This window comes from Bombus affinis, chromosome 14 (genome assembly GCF_024516045.1).
Source record: "Bombus affinis isolate iyBomAffi1 chromosome 14, iyBomAffi1.2, whole genome shotgun sequence".
Classification (NCBI taxonomy): Eukaryota; Metazoa; Arthropoda; class Insecta; order Hymenoptera; family Apidae; genus Bombus; species Bombus affinis.
Genome location: NC_066357.1, coordinates 9,777,970 through 9,800,834, shown reverse-complemented (window position 1 = coordinate 9,800,834; position 22,865 = coordinate 9,777,970). Strand labels below are relative to the sequence as shown.

The 22,865-nt window shown below is 39.7% G+C and overlaps 2 protein-coding genes across 8 annotated transcripts in view; one reads left to right on the top strand and one right to left on the bottom strand.

Moving 5' to 3' along the window:
- Positions 1-69: 69 nt before the first annotated feature.
- LOC126924573 (uncharacterized) lies at positions 70-11,087 on the top strand. 2 transcript variants are annotated; one of them, XM_050739266.1, is made up of 3 exons: positions 70-1,673; positions 4,539-4,623; positions 7,381-11,087. In XM_050739266.1, the coding sequence occupies exons 2-3, from the start codon at positions 4,579-4,581 to the stop codon at positions 9,079-9,081; spliced, it is 1,746 nt and encodes a 581-aa protein (XP_050595223.1). In that variant the 5' UTR covers positions 70-1,673; positions 4,539-4,578; the 3' UTR covers positions 9,082-11,087. The 2 variants fall into 2 exon arrangements, with proteins under 2 accessions (XP_050595223.1, XP_050595224.1); XM_050739267.1 differs by having other exon boundaries at positions 70-1,691.
- An 84-nt stretch (positions 11,088-11,171) lies between these two features.
- The window catches only part of LOC126924571 (uncharacterized), a 131,442-nt gene continuing 119,748 nt past the window's right edge, over positions 11,172-22,865 (bottom strand). For all 6 annotated transcript variants that reach the window (XM_050739244.1, XM_050739242.1, XM_050739239.1 and 3 more), the window contains 6 exons: positions 17,705-17,949; positions 17,016-17,209; positions 16,418-16,540; positions 15,618-15,832; positions 14,909-15,292; positions 11,172-14,365 (listed from right to left, as the gene is read on the bottom strand). In XM_050739244.1, the coding sequence (XP_050595201.1) occupies positions 13,799-14,365; positions 14,909-15,292; positions 15,618-15,832; positions 16,418-16,540; positions 17,016-17,209; positions 17,705-17,949 (1,728 nt within the window). In that variant the 3' untranslated portion in view covers positions 11,172-13,798. The remainder of the gene's footprint in view (positions 14,366-14,908; positions 15,293-15,617; positions 15,833-16,417; positions 16,541-17,015; positions 17,210-17,704; positions 17,950-22,865) is intronic.

Genomic DNA, 22,865 nt, shown 5'->3' with positions numbered 1-22,865 from the left:
TTGCTTCCAATTTCTTACACGCTTGGAATGTTATATCTTAAAAAAAAAAAAAAAAAAAAAAAACGCAAGCAGTTAATGGTCAAAATTTAGTTAAGTATTCCTTACACCAACAGGAAACGCCTCTGGATATATTCACAGAGGAGAAACCGAACAATGATCGTTGCTAATAAGATTCTATCCATTGTTACACACAGAGACACAAGTACCGGCTGGTACTCATCTATAGGTCAGCAATGCGTGTGCGGTCAGTCGGTCGGTCGGTCGGCCGGCCGGTTGACTGTCAACTGATTCACCCATTTACAATGTTCGTACGTCTGGTTGCACGTATGTATGTGCAGTCATTGTCCTGGGTAATTAGGATAAAAGTGTACTACGCAATTAAAGCTTCGTGTGAAATAAACAAGTGAACAGTACTATAAAGCATTACATAGTTCCCGATCTTGATGCTACTCGAATGGTGTAACGACTTAAATTGTGATGCACAAAGACTTTTAACAATTAATTTGTTGATGTCGATTCAACGCAGACTTTTTTACGAACGTTATTTAGAAATGCTAGAAATTAGAGGCTTTCGTTTTTAAAATATTTAATGTTACCCTTTAAAATTATATAATTCGTAATAATTATAAACGCTCGTAAGTACGACAAACATTATTTACTAAAAAAAGAGCAAGAGATCACAGATTAACATTAAAAACATCCATTGCATTTAACAGTATGAATCTGGTAAGTGAAATTGTAAAGCATAATGATAATGGAAACATTCGATTCAACGTAGTAGTCGCATACGAAGCTATCAAGACCAAAGAATTCGTCGAATTGTCTAGAATTGTTCTACGCGTTAGTCTCCCACGTCTATTAAATTCAGGCGTTCCGTGAACCACGCAACGTTCACCTGCACGGTGGGTAGTAGGTACACAGAAAAATGTTAAAGACGCATGTTACCGCAACATTGTAGGTCCGACAAGTCGCACGCATACACGCGACAACATGTGGTTATCGGGAAGGAAAAGAACAACGAATAGGAGCACCACCGCGACCACATCTACAGGAGTCGTGGTCGTGGTCGTGGTCGTGGTCGTCAGAAGTGTGGCTCGAACGAGAAGAGATATCCTCCGGTTCGTGAGAGACCTATATAACTGTACTGTGTGTCTGGGTCAGGGGGCGGGCCGCCACGTTTATAGTATACTCTCTATATCGGACAGGTGTACCCCATTCCGACTCCACGAGTTCTCGCGTGCACCATCGGGCGACAGCCAGGCTGCAACGTGTCTTTCTAGCTGCCTTGACAGATATCGTGGCGCATCGCGGTAAACACGAAGAGATCAGTCGCACGGGGAGCCTTCGAGGACACTTAACGAGTCGTTTGGAAGAGCACGAATCAGCAGCAACTGGCTTTGGCAAACGTCTCTCGGGTCCTACCTTCTCGCGCCGTTCGCCGGTTTCGTCCTCGTTTTCGCCACTGAAATCGGTCGAGATCAATTGTCTGTGCTTTAGAGAGGCTCCGACCGCGCGGGTACGCGGAGATTTCGCGGCACATGGTGCTTCAATCAGTGCGGTGCATTGCTCGAACCCTCCTTTTCTTTCTCATCGCACATCTTTGACACGGAATCTGGAAAAGAGAAGTCACAAGTTCATCTGCGTTTTCACGTCTACTTTCCGATTGGACAAACGTAAGATATTTTTAAGCTGTTCGTATCGTGCATAATGTCGATAAATCGCTTGTAAATAACGCCTTGCAGAAATTTGATAGCTTCATGTTTACCGATGGCTGATCGACGGAGATTGCCACGGAAAGTAGAAAGTAATTAGATTCTTTGACCATGACTTTATGTAAGGCAATTACGTGCGAGATCTTCTAGACGTATTTATCGTAGGACACCGTGAATTAATGAATAATTACCACGTGTTAAGATGAAATCCAATTATCGGTTTATAATGATAAGAGGAATTGAAAATCGGAGAAATTATACCGCGTTATAGTTAACCACGTGGTAAGCGCTTTCGTTCTATCGGACGTGCGCACATGTGCGGCTACAGTTGACAGCTGCTAGTCGATCGAGAATTATTATCTCATGAAATCAGTACAGAAATCAGTGAAGCGAAATAATTTCAGTTAATTTTTTGTTATTGTAAATCATGAAGCTTTTTCATAAAGGAGTAAATATAACATCGAGTAGATACGTATTTCCAGTTAAACGAAACTCGTATAAATTATTAATGATGACATTCCAGCTAAGCTTATTACTAAAGATATGCCAGTTTAAGTATAATTAGCATATGCAAGGAATGATTAGTAACATTGAATTATGTTACTTTCTATGTGATTGTAACACGACGCACGCCTTTACTAGGAAAATGCATCGAGTTGCCATCAAGTTGTCAGTTTGCTCTATTACGTTCGATTACCATATAATCACTAGATTATAGGCGATAGGATAATGTATATACATTATGCGACTACATTTCATAAACACATCATCGACGATACTAGCGAGTATCTTCGCTTTTCCATTTATCGCATACGATTATGAGCTTTTATCTATCAATTAATTATCCTGTTTTTGCAATTTGACATTGATTCTAAATCGATATTGATTTACATGCCGACAGACTGAACTAACGAGACAAAATTGATTTAAAGTGAAAAAGTAAGAGAAAGATGGATAACGAGCCATTAAATTTTTGTATTTGAATCCAACGATGAAAGAGTTAACTCATTTATTTCTGTTATATTTTAACGACGGACGTCTTCGTTATTCCGATAGTGTGGTAATCGAGAAGAAAGGGGAACGAGAATATATTTCGACTCTTTTTCCATATGGGTCGCTATTAGCTACGCACTTATTATGCGAATGTCTGACTTTGGAATTACCACACCGCTGGAACCGTTATATGTATTTGGCACCATGCCACATCTTCAGCGTGCTCGATTCATGGCTAGCATGGAACAACGGACGTGTAAACAGCCGCCGGTGATTTTTATTTAAACATGGCCTCGTAGTGAAAGAAAGAACAGGTGTCGTGGTCTATCATGGCACGAATCGTAAAGCAGAATAATAATTAATGTATGCCAGTAATAAATAAGCGTTTGTGACTTCACCGTGTTAACGGAATTCGGCGTAGATCGCGATTTCTCAAAGGAACGAATAAATTATATACTGGCGCGCGCAAAACTTTTATGTTGCACGTTACGAACAGGAAGAAACGCTACTTTTATTGCGGCTGTGTTATGCTTCGCCATCACATAAGTGGAAGAAAAGTATTTTTTTTTAAATTCTCCGTATCGTGACCGTAAAGAATTATCGAATATTAAATAAGTTTGAATCACTTTCGTATAGAGATCAATAAGAGTTTCGAGCTCATCACCTTTAAAAAGTTTTCAGCTCACTATCATCGAAGTGGCACATTAATGACCACTCAAATCTGAAATCGGTGATTCGTTTCATGTATCGCCTGTTGTCTGACTTGAAATAGGACAGAAATCTATTGCCAAGGACGATTTTAGCATTGAATCCACGTAAGTGGATTCGGTACGCCGATAGGTGAAAACCTACTTGCCTACATTCATCGGTAGTTTTCTGTGTATCTCGAATTCACCACACGATTATGGTCGATTCACGAGCATTTCGCCTTGGAAATCTTAATTTTTTTCGTCTTTTTATATTTGAAAAGCATAGGTACTCGCCATTAACCAGTCACAGGAAACATCTGTAAGGTCGAATAATTATCGCGGAAGGAAGACATATATTTCTCGAATACATAATACATTACCTTTATTTAAATAAGGTTCGTCTTCCTCTTTCGGTACTTTTGCACGTACGAAGGAACACGGTAAAGTCGAAGGAGCACAGAAAAGTCGACACGATCACGATCGTTTCGATAGTGAAATCAGCTTACGTTTCTTCTCAGTTGTTATTTCTCAGTCATGGCAAAGAGAATCGATGATCGTTGGCGAAGACAACGCGCTAAATGATTTATGATGTTTTCTGAAACTCGGCGCGGGTTTGACGAATTTGTTTTATACCTATAGTTATCGATCATGGCAGTCTGGTATCGCGGACTACAACGAGGTAACGGAGCGAAAACCCGGACATTCGACAGGAATTTGGGACAGGTGGCCTAGTGGTCGCATGAAGCGAGCGTGTCTGATAATTGACGATTAAACACGAGCGAGGTGTCCAATGATGGACCGGTTCGTCCATTTAATGTTCGATATTTTCTACTAACAATACTTCGTATCATCTTACTCGTACATCGATTCCGATTGCCGTGAAATTATCGCAATTACGAGCTTTATACGGTGCATATCATAATTTCTCCGTTTCTCGATCACCAATTGTACTTAATTTCGTTAACTTGGATAATTTCGATGACCCATTTATCTGGATCGTGAAAGGAAAGCTATAATCTTCGATCGACCATTGTTATTTTAGATATATGTACATTAGTAAATATTTTATTTCTTAATAACTCTAGGCGCGAACATTATTTGTAAGAGATTGTATTGATTTAAAGAAGAACAATTATTTTTTCAGCGGTACGGTTAGAATACTTCACCGTGGACGCTAACACGGTATGCGGTGGCGAATCTTCATTTTAGCCTGTCTCCTACTAAAGGGGGTAAGTAAATACGATTCTCCCTTTCATTTCTGAAATAACTGTCTTTCGAACGTCTACGTTTGCTTCTAAATCCTTTAATATTTTTATACTTCCGTTGGAATTCTAAAGATATCATCGTTTATTAAAATTTCGGTCGCGTTAAAAATTCCAGTATGAGATATAGGGAACATTTTGCGATCACGAGAACGAAGCTCCGAATAAAATCTACCAGTTTTAAAAGACTTTTTTGCGTAAAATAATTGAACGTCCGATAAACGGGACTGAAAGTCGGGAAAAAACATATGTGAAACAGTGAATCAGTGGTCAAAACCGACCGGAGGTAAGAAAAACACGCGGCATTATTACAAAGGGGGTAGGTCGGTATGTCTGCGTGGGTAATTACTACATTATAACCCAGATATCGCGGTGGGTACATAGCCTGCGATGCCGTTACCCAGTGCTCTGACCCAGAGCTAAGGGCGACTCGAGACCCGGTCGATGTCTTGAAATGGTGCGCGGCGTTCCGATCCGGCTCATCCACGTCTACTACGAAGTAACGTTTTATCGTCGGACCTTCACCACGAATCGGTCTTACAAGATTGCGCGCAAAAATCGCACACGAAACGACCGGTTTCGTGATCTTACCTTCCCACCCTGCATTCTTGAGGACCGACACGATTTCAATTCGTTGCTTACTTTTTTCCCATCGCTACTCGGACAACGTTCATTCTTCCAGACCGCGGGAACATTTTAAATATTTTTTGCGTCATCGATTGAAATTAATGATCAGCGTTATTACCGCTGCCTGCCTATGCATGGAACGGTTCTACGAAAATGGAAATTTTGCTTTAAACTGTATCGCGATGATTTAACGTGTTTATTGGTAAATCGAGATTCGAAGCTCTGTAATTCTGTAACGTAGTGCTTCTTCTATCAATTACGAAGTCGATTCTAATTCGCGATTAATTTAATTGATAATATCATAAATAATATGATCAATTCGTAATTAATGTAAGTAATGTGTCATAGGTGGATATATAGCGTCAATTATTCAAGAGTATTCTTATTGAATGAGACTTAGATAGTAGAATAGTGTCTCGATTATGCATACTGTAGTTAGCAATAATCATACATCGAACAAGATTTTCCATGACCATATTTCGAAGAAAGTTGATCACTTTTTTATTAATATCGTACAAAAATACGTAATGAAAGATATGGAATTTAAGCACACTTACTTCTCAAGCCTTCGTTTGCATTCTTTCAACGATATCTTCCAACTAAAATATCGGAGAATTATATTAGGCGGTATATAATAGAGCGTGGTAGTCCCTGTGTACAGGCAGAGTCAAGTGAATGAAGCGCAGTTAGAATGAATGAAATACCTTTGTAAGACTACGAGAGAAATTCTCAGAGGTAGGAGATCGCTCGGTGTAGAGGATAATCATCAACCTTCGTGATTCCTATAATTTTCATTTTTTGCCAAATCTCCTTCTCAATGGTATTAATCAGACCACGAATAATAGAGAATTAATTACGTCGTTATTATTACGAGCAAAAGCGTAGGCTGTTATCGCGTATCGTTATTACGGTTTCCAATGAAACAGCTTATTAGCGATGTAATCTTGAGAAGCTCGTCGAATTGAAAATGAGAACAGCGCGATATGCAAACACCATGCAAGTCGTTTTAGCTGAAGGACGGTCACCGTGTTTTCTGGTTGGACGCGCATCGTCGTGATCGAAATTCATCATGGGTTCATTCACGATTGACCCAGTAAGCCTTTCGAATTATGGGACGCGTTGGCCGGATAGTTACAACGAGATAAGCAGATGTCGGAATCGGAGGACGGTAGAAGCGGAAAACTGAACGTGTATCCGAAGCGCTGAGCTGGCCGATTGACCTGCGGCTAAAGACACGGGTGGTCCGTTATGCCCCAGGGTCACGCGTGAGGCAATCAGCCACTACACTGGTGTACGGGCCCGATGCTCCTATTTCATCGTTTGGTTGCCCCTCCTCGACCCTCCGAACCCGTCATTCGTCGAACAGTCAGAACGGGTTTGTTGATCGGAGGCTGTTGTCTCCTGTATTGGCCATCGGGAATGCACACGGCAGGAGATAGCTCTCTGAGCGAATCTTCGGATTGTGACAAGCGGCCAAGGATGAAAAATGCCTTTGCAGAAGTCGACAATTTTTATCTTATTATTTTCATCGCCATATTTCCTATAATTTCAATATCGTACAAGGAACAAGTGGAATATTCGTTATTCGATGTTCAAGTTACATTTATATGCATATAGTGGCTACAATAAAAATTTGATATTATGAAAACGAATTATTAGATTCACCGCATATTGTATTATCTGATAAACAATTTTTATCACTAGATGATTCAAACGATAATAATTCACGCGAGACGAAATGTCGCAAACAAAGTTAAACTACATCCATTACGTATATATCGTTCGTTCGCATGTTGAAGATTAATTCTTTTGTCAGGATCGTTCAGAGTAAATTCGTGCATCGTTGCACGATAATTTAGGTGAATGTATATGTATAGGTATTCGCTGATTGCACTTGCGAGCTGATCCGGTATAAAGGTGGCCCGTTCCTGAAGAACTTGCACGTGTGTAAATTATGTAGTCCGACAACGTCAATCTACTTTCACGCTTTCTCGTCGTTTATCCCTTTCCTCTCAATGGACGTTCTACAAAATACTTCACTGCCTACTTTGCATAGAAACACGTTTACACTGATGCATTTCATTGGTGTGTTCGCAGCTGGCTCGAACGGAGGATGTCGAGGTAGTCGAGGCAATTCCCGGAGAGGACAGTCGTAACGATAATTCAGCCTTGAATCGTCAAGACAACGACATAAATACCTCGGACCAATTGGCGTTAGAATCGTTAGGCGAGAAGGATGCCGGTGGTAATCATTATAAACCGGGTGGTCTCCGAGGTCATCCCCTCCCTCTCCCGCCAAGTCGAGGTGGACTGGGACTGCCACATCCAAGACCACACCATAACGTCGCGTATCATGGTCCACCGCCACCCTTGCCGCCATCGAAAGCGTCATCGGAGGCCATTGACAAGATCTACACAACGGGTAGTGGGATTAGCACAGCTGTAGGTGCAGAACCCTGGCCAGCACCCACGCCAGATATGCCGAAGATCATTTCGTTGGACGTGAAGTGCGAGAAAAATCTAATGAAAGTTTACCTCGGCTTTGATAAACCGTTCTACGGTATAGTCTTTAGCAAAGGCCACTACAGTAACGTTAATTGTGTGCACTTACCAGCAGGCTTAGGGCGCACCTCGGTTAACTTCGAGATTAGTATTCACGCGTGTGGCACAGCTGGCAATACAGAGAATGGTTTATACGGGTACGGCGCTGAATCCGGGTCAGGAACGTACTTTGAAAACATTATCGTGGTGCAATACGATCCGCAAGTTCAGGAAGTTTGGGATCAGGCGCGAAAGCTGCGATGCACTTGGCACGACTTGTACGAGAAATCTGTTACGTTCCGTCCGTTTCCAGTCGACATGTTGGACGTGGTGCGCGCCGACTTTGCCGGGGATAACGTTGGTTGCTGGATGCAAATACAGGTCGGCAAGGGTCCATGGGCGTCCGAAGTCTCGGGATTGGTTAAAATTGGTCAGACGATGACGATGGTACTCGCGATAAAAGACGACGATTCGAAATTCGATATGCTCGTGAGAAACTGCATGGCACACGACGGAAAACGAGCGCCGATTCAGCTGGTCGATCAGAGAGGTTGCATTACTAGACCGAAGCTTATGTCGCGGTTCACTAAGATTAAGAACTTCGGTGCGTCCGCGTCGGTTCTCTCCTACGCTCATTTCCAGGCGTTCAAATTCCCCGACTCGATGGAAGTGCATTTTCAATGCACCATACAGATATGTCGGTATCAATGTCCAGAGCAGTGCTCCGAATCTCCTTTGTTGCTGGAGTCTCAAGGTCTTTTGGAGAATCATCATCCTCCGTCTGGTGGACATCCTGACTCCGGCTACGGTCTTCCGCCCCCTATTCCGCTTCCTTTGGAAGCGTATTTGCAGGCGGCTGCGGGACGTCCTCGAGACGAAAGACGAAGAAAATCCCGAGAAATAATGCCGAGTCCTCAGAAGGCGGTCGGTGTCAATCGTATAATACGAGTTGTTTCTACAGGTGACCTGACGTTTTCCATCGACGAGTCGAACAACGGAGAATCGAGCGGATCGACGATGATCTTCCCTGTACGGAATGAGAACACCGCGAACGCGGCTATGATTTGCATGACTACTCCAGGTTTCGTCGTTACTCTCATAGTACTCCTTGCCGTGTTATTATTCTCGTGTATACTCTCCACCTACCTCTGTCTACGCCTAAGACCGTTCTCAGGAAAAGCTAGGAAGGCTGCGACGTACTATAACGAAGAACAAAGCACGCCTAAAAAGTCAACCAGGACGTGTTTTTACTCATAGGTACAAGCGGTCATAGCATTGTGAAACATGTACATTGCGAAACGTTATGCTGTCGATCGGCTTTACTTTTGCGTAGAGAAGCTTCGTATCAAGCGGGTTTCTTCCTAGAGACTGGTTTGACGATTTTCATAGCGTTAAATTATTTATTGAAGCAGCTATAAAGCTAGATACGCATATTATTTAATATTTCGCTACAGGATTGCTCGACAAATCGGTCGCCGGTTCTTTTATACCGTAAACTGTACAATTTCGTTCTGGTAACTTACTTCTTAGTCGTTATTTCATATTTATTCTCAGACCGATCAAGATTTATATTTAATATATTGAATGTCGCGCAAACCGGTCCTCTTGGTCGCGCCATTACAGGTATCGTAGAGGCTACAGAATGTCGCAAGCACAATTCTGTACATCGACACGTATCAGACAGAATATTGTTTGTATTAAAATAAATACGATGCTCTCTGCATCTACGTGTACAATGTCTGTTCGATCAGAACGGTCGACTAATATGGATTTGTGCTTCGTCATAACGAAACTTACGCTCAAGCCCTTGCTGGCGACTGTGTATAGACACTCTGAAAATTTAGTCAAAGATAATCAAACATTTTGCCCTTGCAACTTCTTCGTTACAACCATTTCGGGACCATGGTATCTGGGTATTTCCTTTCTTAATTGATCGTTACCCGTTACATACCTATTGACAATATGTAACTCGATGCAACTAAGGCTGAAATATTATGGAAAAATAGTCCAAAAAATGTTTGTTTTTTTGACATTGTTGACGATATTATTGTTTTAATATTATTTATTTATTAGATAATAACGTTTCAAATGTTTGCGGCTTTATATGCTGTATCTTGTGTATTTGTAACGGTGTAAGAGCCAGTCACTATTATGAAACTATTAAAAAATTTGCTATCTCGAGTTGAATAATTCTATGTATAAGTTAACAATAAATACGAAACGTTTCGCTTCAGTGAAGCGAACACTTTTATACGTTAGTTTATGTATGCACGCGTTGCCATGTAACGGAGTTTCTTCTTCTAACTAAATAGAGTATGTATCTTTATTTAAAACATCGTATTAGCAGTTATAGTGAAACGTCGATTATTTTCCAGTAAATAATTTTGCGCATTAACAGAATTAAAATTTCAAACTTTCCGTAATACAATAGAGAATAAAATAATGTTTGTGATATACTCGTGTATTGTATGAAAGAACACGTAGCAGCGAAGTGGTAAGAAACGAATTAGATTTAGCTAAATTCACTACTCCTTCTGAAGTAGATATTTCAAAGGTTGTCACATTTTTGTGCTTTCATCAATTTTAATACAATTTCAATCCTACCTTCCAAATAATAATTTTTCAGCAAAGATATATAAAGAAATATCAACTGTATTCACAAGTTTACATCCTGAGTCATCATTGTCTGCGTTTCTCTTAAGATATCGGTTTAATCGATGATGAGACATTCTAATTCGGTTTCAGATTGTTATTGTAATTGCTACATGTTTCGTTTGAAGGTAAAACGTAGACGTGTATATTCTTAACTTTGATGATGATTATCGGTCTGTCGGACCTGTCTGTCGGTCTGTTTGTGATATAATCGACGTTTCACTGTAAAGGATTGAAACCGATGCGTGGAAAATCATAGACAATAAACAATGATCAATCTCGTATTGCTATATGTATCGATCTATCGTATACGAAAATTTTGTCCGCTAATTACACGAGTGAAAGAATACGATACAAAGCGTTAAGATCAAGTGTATAAAAGAACAGTCAGTAGCTTGTAATAGCATACAAAAGATTATAATTTAATACTTAATATTAATGCATATAAGCATATAGATATAAAAATGTTTATAAATTATTTTTCATCGATGAAATAATGTATTTTTTACAAGAATATTAGTACTTTAACTTTTGTATGCGAGTAAATATATAATTGTATTTACCATACTTTTTTACATGAATATTCTCACCTGACGTTGTTTGTGTTCTATTGTAAATCTTAAATTATTTTTCCCTTGGGAGGTATAGAGACACAGGAAGAGAATAATCATTGGTTCTGTGGAAATAGATCAAGGTCCTGTAAATACATTTATTGGCATTATCATTGATTTATATTAAATAAAAACACAACCTATCGATTAACAATCGACTTAATTCTTTGTTCCTTTCGCTCGAAGTATTGTGGTAGTTGTCCAGCATCGCACATAGTTGCACACATAATTGGTGGTTGTTGATACTTGCTTTAACAATTTTTGTATTCTCCAAGAATACGAGAACGTTCTTTCTTTCTTTTTTTTTTACACGTGTATACATATACTTAAAATAATCTAGCATAACACAATTATTCTGGCGATTTGCAAAACGTTTGGACGAATAAGTATATAGAATGTAATTATCCAAACACCGCATCATTAATTAATCTGTTCTTAGAGGAAGAGGCAAAAGACAAGTATTTTCATTTTTTATTACAAAGACAGAAGTGAAAATGTAATACGTAAAAGGACGTATGGAAGGGATTACGAGGAAATCTTGCTTTCCTGTACAGAAAGCTTTGCCCTTCTGCTTTCGTACTTGCACAACTACTTTTAAAGCGGAAAGCCCTTTTTACGATAGAACCTTCCAAATATACGCTTCTTATTTATATATATAATTACGTATATATACTTGGTATTTCAAGTTTAGTAACAAAATCTTGTTCATGGTATTAAATGTCTTCCTGGACATTCTAAATGCGCGTTGCGTTTCAAAGATTTTTAAATAATCTCGCCTACTATGTAGTCACCTATTTAAAAAACCTGAGAAGGCAATCGATTTTCATGGAATTTTCAACCTTCAGTTGACACTAACAAAAGAAGGATCGAAAATATATATATACATATATATTTCTCAATCTAAAATTAAATCGATTCTTTTAACGTCTAATATGTGCTTTATTAAAAATGTCAACGAAAGGTTAAACATATCGAGGCATCCATTAAACTATGTCGCGATTTTTCGTATTAATCTAACGTAATAATATAAATATTTAAAAACAGATGAAAATTTAAGCTTAGTAGTAGCATCTTTCAATTTTCCTGAAAATATTTACGATATCGTTTCTATTCTCAGTTAGCTGTTATTCTCAGCCTCTTTAGGGCTAACTCTAGAGGTGCTGTCATTTTCAAGTTTCCCAAGAGTTTTGATAATCCAACGCATTTCATTCAATGCGCGATCACGTCTTCCGTGCAATGTTCGAAACTAACGATTATTCGAAAAACCAGATAATTATTAGGTTTTATTAGTTTATGTAATTCGGTTTATTCTATATTGATTTCATATTATGCGTAAGGCAACGTAATAACTTTCTCCTAATGATATCGATGCATCGTATCGAGAACGCCCGGACTCAGACATCCACATTTTCTCTGATGTTACGATTATTTCAATACCTATTACTTTAATATTTAATAAGTGCAGTGTAATTAAATCAAACGATACGAGGTATCGAAAACTCTGACATACCTACATCATCGATAATGAGCAAAGGTTCGTGTCTAAAAAGGGACCATGAGAAGGAAGAGAATACATATATCTAACAAGTAGAATTCTTATTTGCCAAATACTAATATAAAACATTTTAATTCTATATTTTATACAAATGTAATTCAAATGTTATTCTGTATAAAGATACAAATAGAAAATAATCTCTTTCTGAAAAAATATATGTATATAAATTTTATATAACATCATCATTAATCGTAGTATATGAATGTATATAAATTATTCAAAGGCAGATTAACATTAAATTTTTGTAAAAAATATTTTCCTTTTATGTACAATATTTATTATTATTTGTCAATAATAAATATCAAAATGTCAATCTCTAAAAGAAATATTTTAAATAAAAATATAAAGACTACGTATAGTTTACAAAATTGTATATATTCATTCCTACACTGTTGTAGCATACTAATTTTTATTATATCGAACGCCGTTCGATTTCTATTATAATTAACAAATATCGTTATCAGCACCTCTAGTGAATTCATCATTAAATAGATAACAGACGCGCAATGCTACAAGGCATATTACGACTTACGATAGAACAATAAATCATTTTAATTGCATTAATTCGTACTCTACAGACTCATAGAAAATACTAATACGCACCTTTTCGTTAACGAATTACCTAAAGAAAAAAATACGCGCCGAAAGCATTTCACCTATCGTCTTTGATCCGATTAATGAAACATCGAACAAAGAAAACAAAACATTTCCACTAATATCATTCGCAATATTTAAAATGAAATATCATTTCTACGATATTCACAGCGAATAGCTGTCACATTGTTCTCTTGATGGAAATCTCCCTTGCGAATTGTATATATTCGTTCTAGATCAAATATTATCCTGCGTGATTATGCTCTTTACTTACCCAATACCAATAATTGCCACTCGACGATAATCATCTAGCAATGCTTTCGTTTACGAGTTCGCGTGAAAAGAAAAAGGAGAATATCGTTGTCATGGAAATCTATGAAAAAATTTCCGTCACAGAATCCTCCCTCGAAGGAAATACGATCGTCTCGAAATCATTCGCAAAAAGAACCTGTCGCACGTGATTTGACGCACTTAAAATACTTTGTACAGCGTATTATTGTACATTGTCTTTCATGGAGCGTACACGGCCGCGTCCCACTAGCGACACAAAAGTCACGAATCGTCAACCTCTCTCGACCGAAGGACTCGTGGCGACTGGATTCGTTTGTTTTTGTTGAATTTGTTCCAGATGAGTTGGTCTCGTCGTGCAGCGTACGCGCAGCAATCCGTAAGGTAGCCAACCGTTCGTCGAGTGAACCGCTCTATTGTTCTTTCTGCTGTCGACTGCCTCGCGTTGCGCTTGCAACCGATGCAGCATCGCGCCGGCGACAAGCGCGGAAATGACTGCAGAAAGCGCCACGACGATAAACAGCGCGCTGAAACCGGGCATCGGCAGGCAGATACCATAAACTACTTCCTCGCGTATTCTACCTTGAAAGACCGTTACTGCTTCTGCGTGTGTGTCCGGGCTAAAGGCTAGATCGGCTTCGGAGATCACCTCGTACAAACCACTGACGCCGACATCGGCGCTGCGGATTTTCCTATCCGATACCACGACCGATCTCTTTCGTCTGCCATTCGCAGACGAGAGAGGTATCACGGGTATCGCGCTGCTGTCACCCTCGAGATTCCGAGGCCCGTGCGGGAATTGGTCTTGATCACTCTCGTATCGTGTCATCCGTGGAGGATCCTGCAAACGAAGGACCCTAAGTGTCAACGATATGCCAGTGGAAAATGTATAAGCGTATGAAGAATCTCCTAAATAGAAAAGAAATTTATTCACGCATTTGTTGATTTATTTCCTTTCCGTTCTTTTATGTTACAAATATATCGAAATCTGAATACACTATACGCTTATCCGCATCTCGTTTACATAGGAAAATTAACGCTGATCCTCTATCATCCAAACTACGGTCGAGTGTAATCTCATAATACGTACAGACACTTATTCCAACAGCGAATATAAATATTAATATACGAAAACATCTGTTTTTATCTAAAATACATTGTATGTGCCAACAAAGGAACAATTTAGTTCCTAGCATTTAAATTTCAACACAGAAATTAATAGGAAGAGCTGAAAAAGGGAGTTCACTATGTAGGAAATCTATACGTATTATCCTTGTCTCATAATCTATTCGAATAAACGTGGTTCTACCGAAGGTTTCCGAAAACAGCATCTTAGAATCTCATTTACCTAGAAAATATGTAAATAAGAACGAAATATACTTACTACGAATGGTCTTGAAAGATCAGCGTCATCCAAATGAATTTCCTCGTTTGGTGTCTCGACTACCGGCACCGGTAGCCGGTTGCTTGTCTGCGCCTGTGCTTTCGGAACTGATTTCTCGACCCCCAAGAAATGACCTCCTATCGAGGTCATCTCATCACCATCTTGAATAATGTCGTCGTAAAGGGAGCCATCACCTTGCTCGGTTCCACCACCTACGTTTTCGTTGCTCTTGTCGGCACTGTTGTCCTCGTCGTTGTGAACGGTGGGCGGTATCGTGGTTTGCGGGTATTGCGGTCGTATCTGATCCTTGCGCTCTTGAATGTAGTGGCCAACGGATCCACTGAGCTGACAGTGATCCAAACAGCCGTGACGACAGATCTCAACCTTGACATTGATCGAAACAACTTATTGCTTTGATGTTCCTCTTAGTCATCGTTTCATTTTTTTCCCTGTCTTTCTAAGTATAAATTTGCATAATGAGTAGCCAAATGATTTAACGTTCATTGCCGTTTACAGAGTAAATTCATTAAGCCGTTCGTAAGCTGTTTAATTGTAAATATTTGCTCTTTACTTTGACGAACATCTCTTCAAGTTAACAGAAGGTGCGCCAAAGCACCTTGGTCGCGCGTAATAATATTTTCAGTTGTCGGTAATCCTGTTTTCGATCGTAAGCTGTGTTATCCACTGTATATTACCCAACATCGTTTACCTTGCACTTGATGTGCACGCTCAACGCGTCCGGGAACTTGAACGCGTGGAAGAAGGCGTAAGTGATGACCGTCGCCCGATCGTCGGAACCCCGTGCTTTCAAGAATCGGCTGATCATCTTCGGCCTCAGCACGCATCCGAACTCGTCGCTCAGCTGTATCGTGTGTCCACCGCCGTCCGAGGCCACGCACGACTTGACGCGCATGTCGAATTCTCCTGTGTCGAATTAATTACGGAAATGACATTAACGAATACATAGCCGTTTCCAAGTATCACCCGATTGTGTAGCTTTCGAAAGCTATTAGAAGTTTCCGAGCGTGAGCCGTGTCCAACAGGAAGAGATTACCGACGTTTCGTCGGTATTACACTTAGCTTCGTCAGCATGTACTGCTACTCGGTATCCTTCGAATTCTAATGTATAGTATATAATGTATAATATATTTTTATTTGTGGAAACTTTAAAAGCGCAAAAATACACAAAATGCGTATAACACGAAAAGACATGTAAAATATTCAAAGTATAATACTTTTTATAATACTTGGTACGTAAAACAATTTTCTACCGAAGTTGTACTTTTTTCATTATATTTTCAAAAATATGAATTTGCGTAAAAATCCCCAGTCTACCGATGAAGCCAGCCGCAATGTTGGCGGAACGTCGACAATTTCTTCCTATTGGAAACGGCTCACGCCTGCAAGCCTCTAACAATGTCAAACGCGATAATCCAGCTGGCGAAAGCATCAACGCTCTTATAGGTTTGGAAAAGTTTCATAAAGTTGGATGGTTCGTTGTCACGTTACCTCGATAATCGTTTATAGCGACGACTAGGGTGAGAGTAGAGCCGAGCGGTACTATTCCGGAAACCGGAGGTGCCCATGGTCCCTTGCCATGTTGAATTTCCATCCAACAATCCACGTTGTCGCCTGCAATACCGATAGAATGGTACACTTATATTTGCGTTTTAGTTTGCAGGCAGTCTGTTGCCCGTTCTCTAGGCACAACGTGTCAGGTGCGATTTATACGTGTTGCATAAAATGAAGTTAAGTGGCGAGGCTGCGGTCCTACCTGTGGTTAACCGCTGCTACACGAGTTACCGTGCGCGATGCCACCATTTGTACCTCGTATAAAACACTTTGCACAGAAGGATCATCGTTTTACCCATTAACTATATATCCGTAGTCTTTCGTATAGTAAACCTTGATCAAGGCAAATCGTTCGTATTTATCGATTAAAGTATAAACGTATTAAAATTTAAGATATTAATCGTGCCAAGGGCTGCTGTGACGAGATTTACTACATGGATGTTGGACGAGGGTTAAGAGATACGAAGCTCATTAAGCGACGTCGATGTGGAAAATGTATATGTTGTTTGCATGTGTGTAGAATAGCAAATTATACCTCTGAAGTCTAACTGTATTACGTCGAGATCCGCGATAACCATTGGCGGTTTCGAAGCAGTCTTTTCGTAATCGTTGAACCATTCGCATCGCAGTCGTTTGGCTTCGTCCCAGACTTCGAGCAAATCTTTGTCGTACTGAACGACAACAGTGTTCTCATAAAACTGTCCATGCATATCCGGCTTGGTACCGCATCTGCGACCAGACGAACAAAATCTAGACTGAATATCGATTTACGAATTTATTAATCGCTGAAACGTTGCAGATAAACTATTTTGCTGTTACTATTTTTCATTACTAAAATGTAGCAGATAATACTTAACGTCTCTATTCTTCGTGTCTTTGCGTTAAACAACATTCGTCAATAATCTTTAGAAGCCACTGAAATACGCGCGAAACCCCATTAGAATCGATTAATAGCCTGTCAAATAACTTTTCGTTAAACCCAATCGCTTATCCAATTATCCTTTATCGTAGTTTGCGAGCCGGTTCGCGCCAGACGCCTCATAAGTTCCAGTTAATGTCATAAGTTAACAATCCTCTATGGAGATCGCGGTAAACCGAGACGGTATAATCGATCTCAAGCATCGGGCAACGCCTTAAATCATCTAATCGTGTCGAGCTTGCCTATATCTTTTCACGGGTAGATACGGTTCGATAGACGAATGCTTGATATTTTCGCGGTCTTACCTCGCATAGGCTATCCGAAAGGAGAAGAAAGTCTGGCCAGTGGACGGTGGAACGTAGACGCATCGCGGATCGGCGTGTTGGCCTTTGGACGAGACGATGCCCTCGAAGGGTTGTGAGAACGAGAGATGTACATCCATGTGATCCTTTCCACACATCACTTCGAGAGATTGTATGGCTGGCATTCCCTCTGGCCTTTCTAGCGGCCAAATGTCGCTATTGCTACCAACGCTCTTCAAGCCAACCACCTGTGCATTCGAGGAATACGTTTTTATACTTTGAACACCATGACCTGTCTTCCTTTCACACTATACTACGCGTGACTGTCGCGAATACCTTCCACAGATGTTGTTCGACCGAACATGTTTGAACGTATACGTTTTATATTAATAACCACCGCATCAAAATTTATCGCGAATGAAGCGGTCCTCTACGGTTTATGTCTGTATCTGATGGAAGTAAATACTACTTCAGTATCAGTAACCTGTCATACACAAATTTATGAAAGGTAGTTACGAATCTACCCATTATGTAGTTTCCAGCTGCTTTTGGCAAGACATTTAATTACGTAGGAAATATTAATCATCCATCAAGTCGTACCTTGAGCTGCATTTTCACTCTTAAATTAGTTCAGTGGTATCTTATCTTATCTTATATGGTATGAGATGTGTTAATAGTTGATAATCTTAGAACCTGTTGATTCAGTAGGAGATTCGATAAATTACAGGGGGAAAAAAGAGATATTTCGCAGATTATGTGGTTAATTGCATTTAAAATTCTATGAAGCGCGCACATAAATTAAACTTACTAAGCACCTTGTAAAAACGTTAATACGGGGTTACATTTATTATCGTGATTACGTGTATCCTAACACCTTTATATTCGCATTTTTCTTCTTAAATTGGATACAATAAATATTTAATTACTTAAATGATCGTACAATTACAACTTAACGATCTCTTGTAACGATCGTTACGTTCCAAGTGTACGTAATATCGTTTATGATAAGCCGAGATGCAACAGTGAAATATATTTTCTATGAAATGTCGATACTCTTATGAAGCTTAACGATCGCTGTACGATTCGTAAGTTACGAAGTTAGCTAAGCGATAATGGCCAAGATATACCTTAACAATACAGTAGGCTAGCGTTAAAGAAATTTGTTCGAATAATAGCACGCCAAGAGTTGCGGTATAACTACCCAGATGCATAACCGTTATGAAATTTTTACAATGTTAGTTATGCTCTGATAACTAATAGAGCAATATCGTAAATGTTAGTTCAGAACGAGACAAAGTCACAAATGTCATGACAAATTTATATCGTTCATTGTCATAAACGTATTAATTCTTATTCGACTAATTCATCATTAAAAATTACCAATTTTATTTAACTACGTTCAACACGCTGCAATCAATTAATTTATTTGATATCCGATTATTTTACATTGTGTCAAATTGAAGCAGACGTAATATATATTATAGATACAAGTACTCGTACGATTGTTAAATATTGACACACTGTATTCTATTACGTGTTGTCTCAACGCGTAAAGTTTGTTCTTACAGAGTTTTTACGATATTTTCAAGCAGCACGCAATCTCTCACCGCGGCTAGACCCTAGTAAAACTTTCAATAGCTACGTTCGAAGATTCAGATTTCACGATGTGCCATTACACCTCTAATAATATTGTTAAGGATACGGATGTCTGCGTTACTCCTAATTTATGAGAAACATTCGAGACATCTTAAGTTGCGGGCAACAGATATTTAGCGAGTGCTATACGAATGACCTATCCTTTAATGCACGTACCTACGCATGAAACCTACCTATGCACGCTTCTATACACGAAAGTATCCTCTTGTGAGTCGTGAAGTTATGATTACTTATGCACCTACTGTAAACCGTACTTATCACGTAGATCAGTCAAGGATGAACAATGCGAGCATAAGCTGCGTAAGCTGTAGTTTATGATCCATTGAAATGATCGATCGAAATGATTTGCAATCTTCAAAATCTCAGTTACCAATGAGCAAGGAACAAACAGATATAACCAATGATACACGTTATCCTCGTACATATCCTATGCAAAATACACGTGGCAATTTCAAAATACCCGCTATACCATAGAATCTGTGTCCATTTCAATTATAGATATATCATCGTTCGAAGACTTTCGCGAGGCTGTACAGCATCGTCGAACATAAGTACCTTTTCGCGGCTACAATTCCCGAACAAGTGCCTCAATAACGAGACTTACTCGACCGTATCTGTAATTTCGCGTTTCACGTATCTTTATTTCGAATCAGCAGCGATGATTATACCATTACGTTTACCGTAAATTATTATTGCGCGACTATCCTCGGTATTCTCCTACGAGCGTAAATGCCACGCAATGAATGAACGGATAAGCAAATAAACGTTCCGTGCATAGAATGTATCGTTCGGCGGACATATTTCGCGATACTTAGAGGAATATTAAGCCCGGCAAAACACTGTAATGTTTCGCCTTACGGTGATCCGCCGTTTTTCACATACGGCGCAAACGTTGCGATTCACGGCGGCGTAATATCCTAGAATCTTGGCATGAAAATCGCAAGCGTGCACAGGTCGTGGGAGATTAGGCGTGTTATGTTCCGAGGATTTCTCTAGAAATCACCGGCTGGCCAGCCTGCATTCTTCGCGTACAGCTTTGGGCGTATTACTTCGAACGCATAGTCGCCGCCGCGGAGATCGCGTCGCTTGGCTCCAGAGAATCGCAGAAAATCTCGGCGACACGTACGCGTAAGTGAAGATCTTTGAAGGAAGGTGTTCCCGGTGTATATACCGTGCTCGCGCAATGCTGTAACGGGAGAGGCGTCTTTACCGCTGCATTAACGGTCGCCGTTTTTCGCGCAAGTGAAAACAAGTTTCTGTGCTCTTACAATCGCACTGTTAAATGACAACGTTTCATTAGAAATGATTACGCACCTGGTATACACGGACCACGCGCTTGTGTGCACTGCGTGCTCTCGCGAGCAACCGAGCGAGCCTCGGTTTTTCTTTCTCCATCATTTTGCTTCACCTTGGTTCACGGTCGATGATCGAGAATCAATCGCCCGATGCACAGCGCTTTACGATATCCTTCGCGAACGTTGTAGAAAAATGTTGATTATGTGCGAATAATAACGGCTGACAGGAGGGGGACGGGAGGGTTCAATGATCCGGATAGAACGGATGTTGAGGTAGCTATAGACTCTTTAATGTACTTCTTGTTGGTAGATCGTGAGAGTAGATGAGGGGAAAATTGGGATGGAATTTTAAACTAGCGCATCAATATGAGATAGATCGGAGTTGCGAGTGAGAGCATATTGTCTGTTTCCTGGAAGAGCGATACAAGAAGGAAATTTTGTCAGGAAATTAATTCGAAATAGAAAATTCTTAATCTTACTCGTCTCGCATCTCCTTTCTTAAAAAATTTAGCTAGCAGTCTTTGACATCTGAGGATCTCTAATAAAATGTTCTTTATGTATATTATTCCCTATTAAGAAATCTTTTTTGTTAAATAGTAAAATTGTACTTGATAATAGGGTCACGTCCATTCTGCTAAGTAACTCGTTTGTAAACTAAATTTTTGTAGATGTTACAAGATTGATTTGATCGTTGAGTTAGAAAATCGATAACGTAAGTACGAAAGTCTTTTAAAAATTCGATATCCCGTACGTAACGAAAAGATAAAATCAATGCAGCAGAAATAACTAATGTTCCGCAACATCCACGCTCTTTGCTCGGTCATTTATCGAGAGAAGACAATACGTTCGTGCTCTTGAACGTGAAACGAATGGTAAACGATATTTATATTATGCGCTACAGGCGGAAACAATTCGCGGGATATAGGCTTTCAGTTCGTTATAACCGCGAACGTATCAGTATTCTGAGTTACTCGAACGTGAGGCACGCCGGTAGGTGAGTTTCCCATCGCGGCTCTTCTGGCGTTCGAATACTAATGCCCGTCTCCGTGTACTCGATTGTATTCCTCGTGACACGCGGAAATAGCTTCCTCTGTATTCGTTTATGTGCTACTCTCTACATGAAACGAGTAACTATTTCTTCGCGTCACGTTCTTTTGAATAGGCACCGATAAAGATTTCGGCGATGGATTGTATTTGAAGTTCCTTCTTTAAAAACTCGTGGTCTGTCGCGCCGGGCACAAAAGCAAACGATGAATAGTCACGCAGGTTTTTGCGGTATTTCTTCTAAGAGCAGTTAATCACCGATGGTTAGTATATTTGTATATGCGAAGACTCGTTCAAGAGTTAACAGGAAACGAGGTATGGAACCCCAATTCTATTTCTTTCGATATTAGATGGTGTTAGAGGTAATTGATGATATAATTTGTCTCGAGATTAAGATATTAAATGTTTGAAGAAAAAAAGTTGTATTAGCAAATAATCTTCAACGTGAATTATTAATTATATGTATAGAAAGATGTTTGTGCTTTTTGTTATTTCAGTGCTTTAAAAAACATCGAATTTACTATCTCTCTCGATCGTTTATGCAGTCTCAAATATTTTGCTACAATCCATAGAGTTTACTTCTTAAAGCCACTGAATACAAAAATCTCAATTTCTTCAGAATATTTGATTATTCGACTGGATTCAAAGACCTTTAACTCGAGTATCATTCATTCTTCGTTCTGCAAAGTACATATTACTCGAATTGTTCATAAAAATTGATCTTGTAAAATTTTCATTTATAGCCGTGGGTACGATAAAGCCGAATTATCGAACGAAATTATTCCGGTAGAGTTTGGCGAGGTAAAACAGGACAAAGTGGATGAAAATCACCGATAACTATATACGAAGCTTCCTGGAATGAATATAGAAATCCGGCAGAACGAACAACGTGGATACGGAAGGGTATACATTTTGAAGCAGTAAGCACACGAGAGGACGACGCATTTCCTGCGCGAAACCGCAATAAGAGATTTCACTCTGTAGACGCAATAACGTCGTGGGGGCAATAGGTTGTGCAGGGGTCCTGAATAACTTTCAGAGGAAGCAGGTGCAAGGGGAAAAGGAGGAAAAGAAGGTCGTAAGATACGGGTAACGGTACCTAGAGTAGGCACGAATATCCGCTTGCAAGCTGTCGCGTCTCTTGCTGCGTCATCGCATTGTCATCCAAC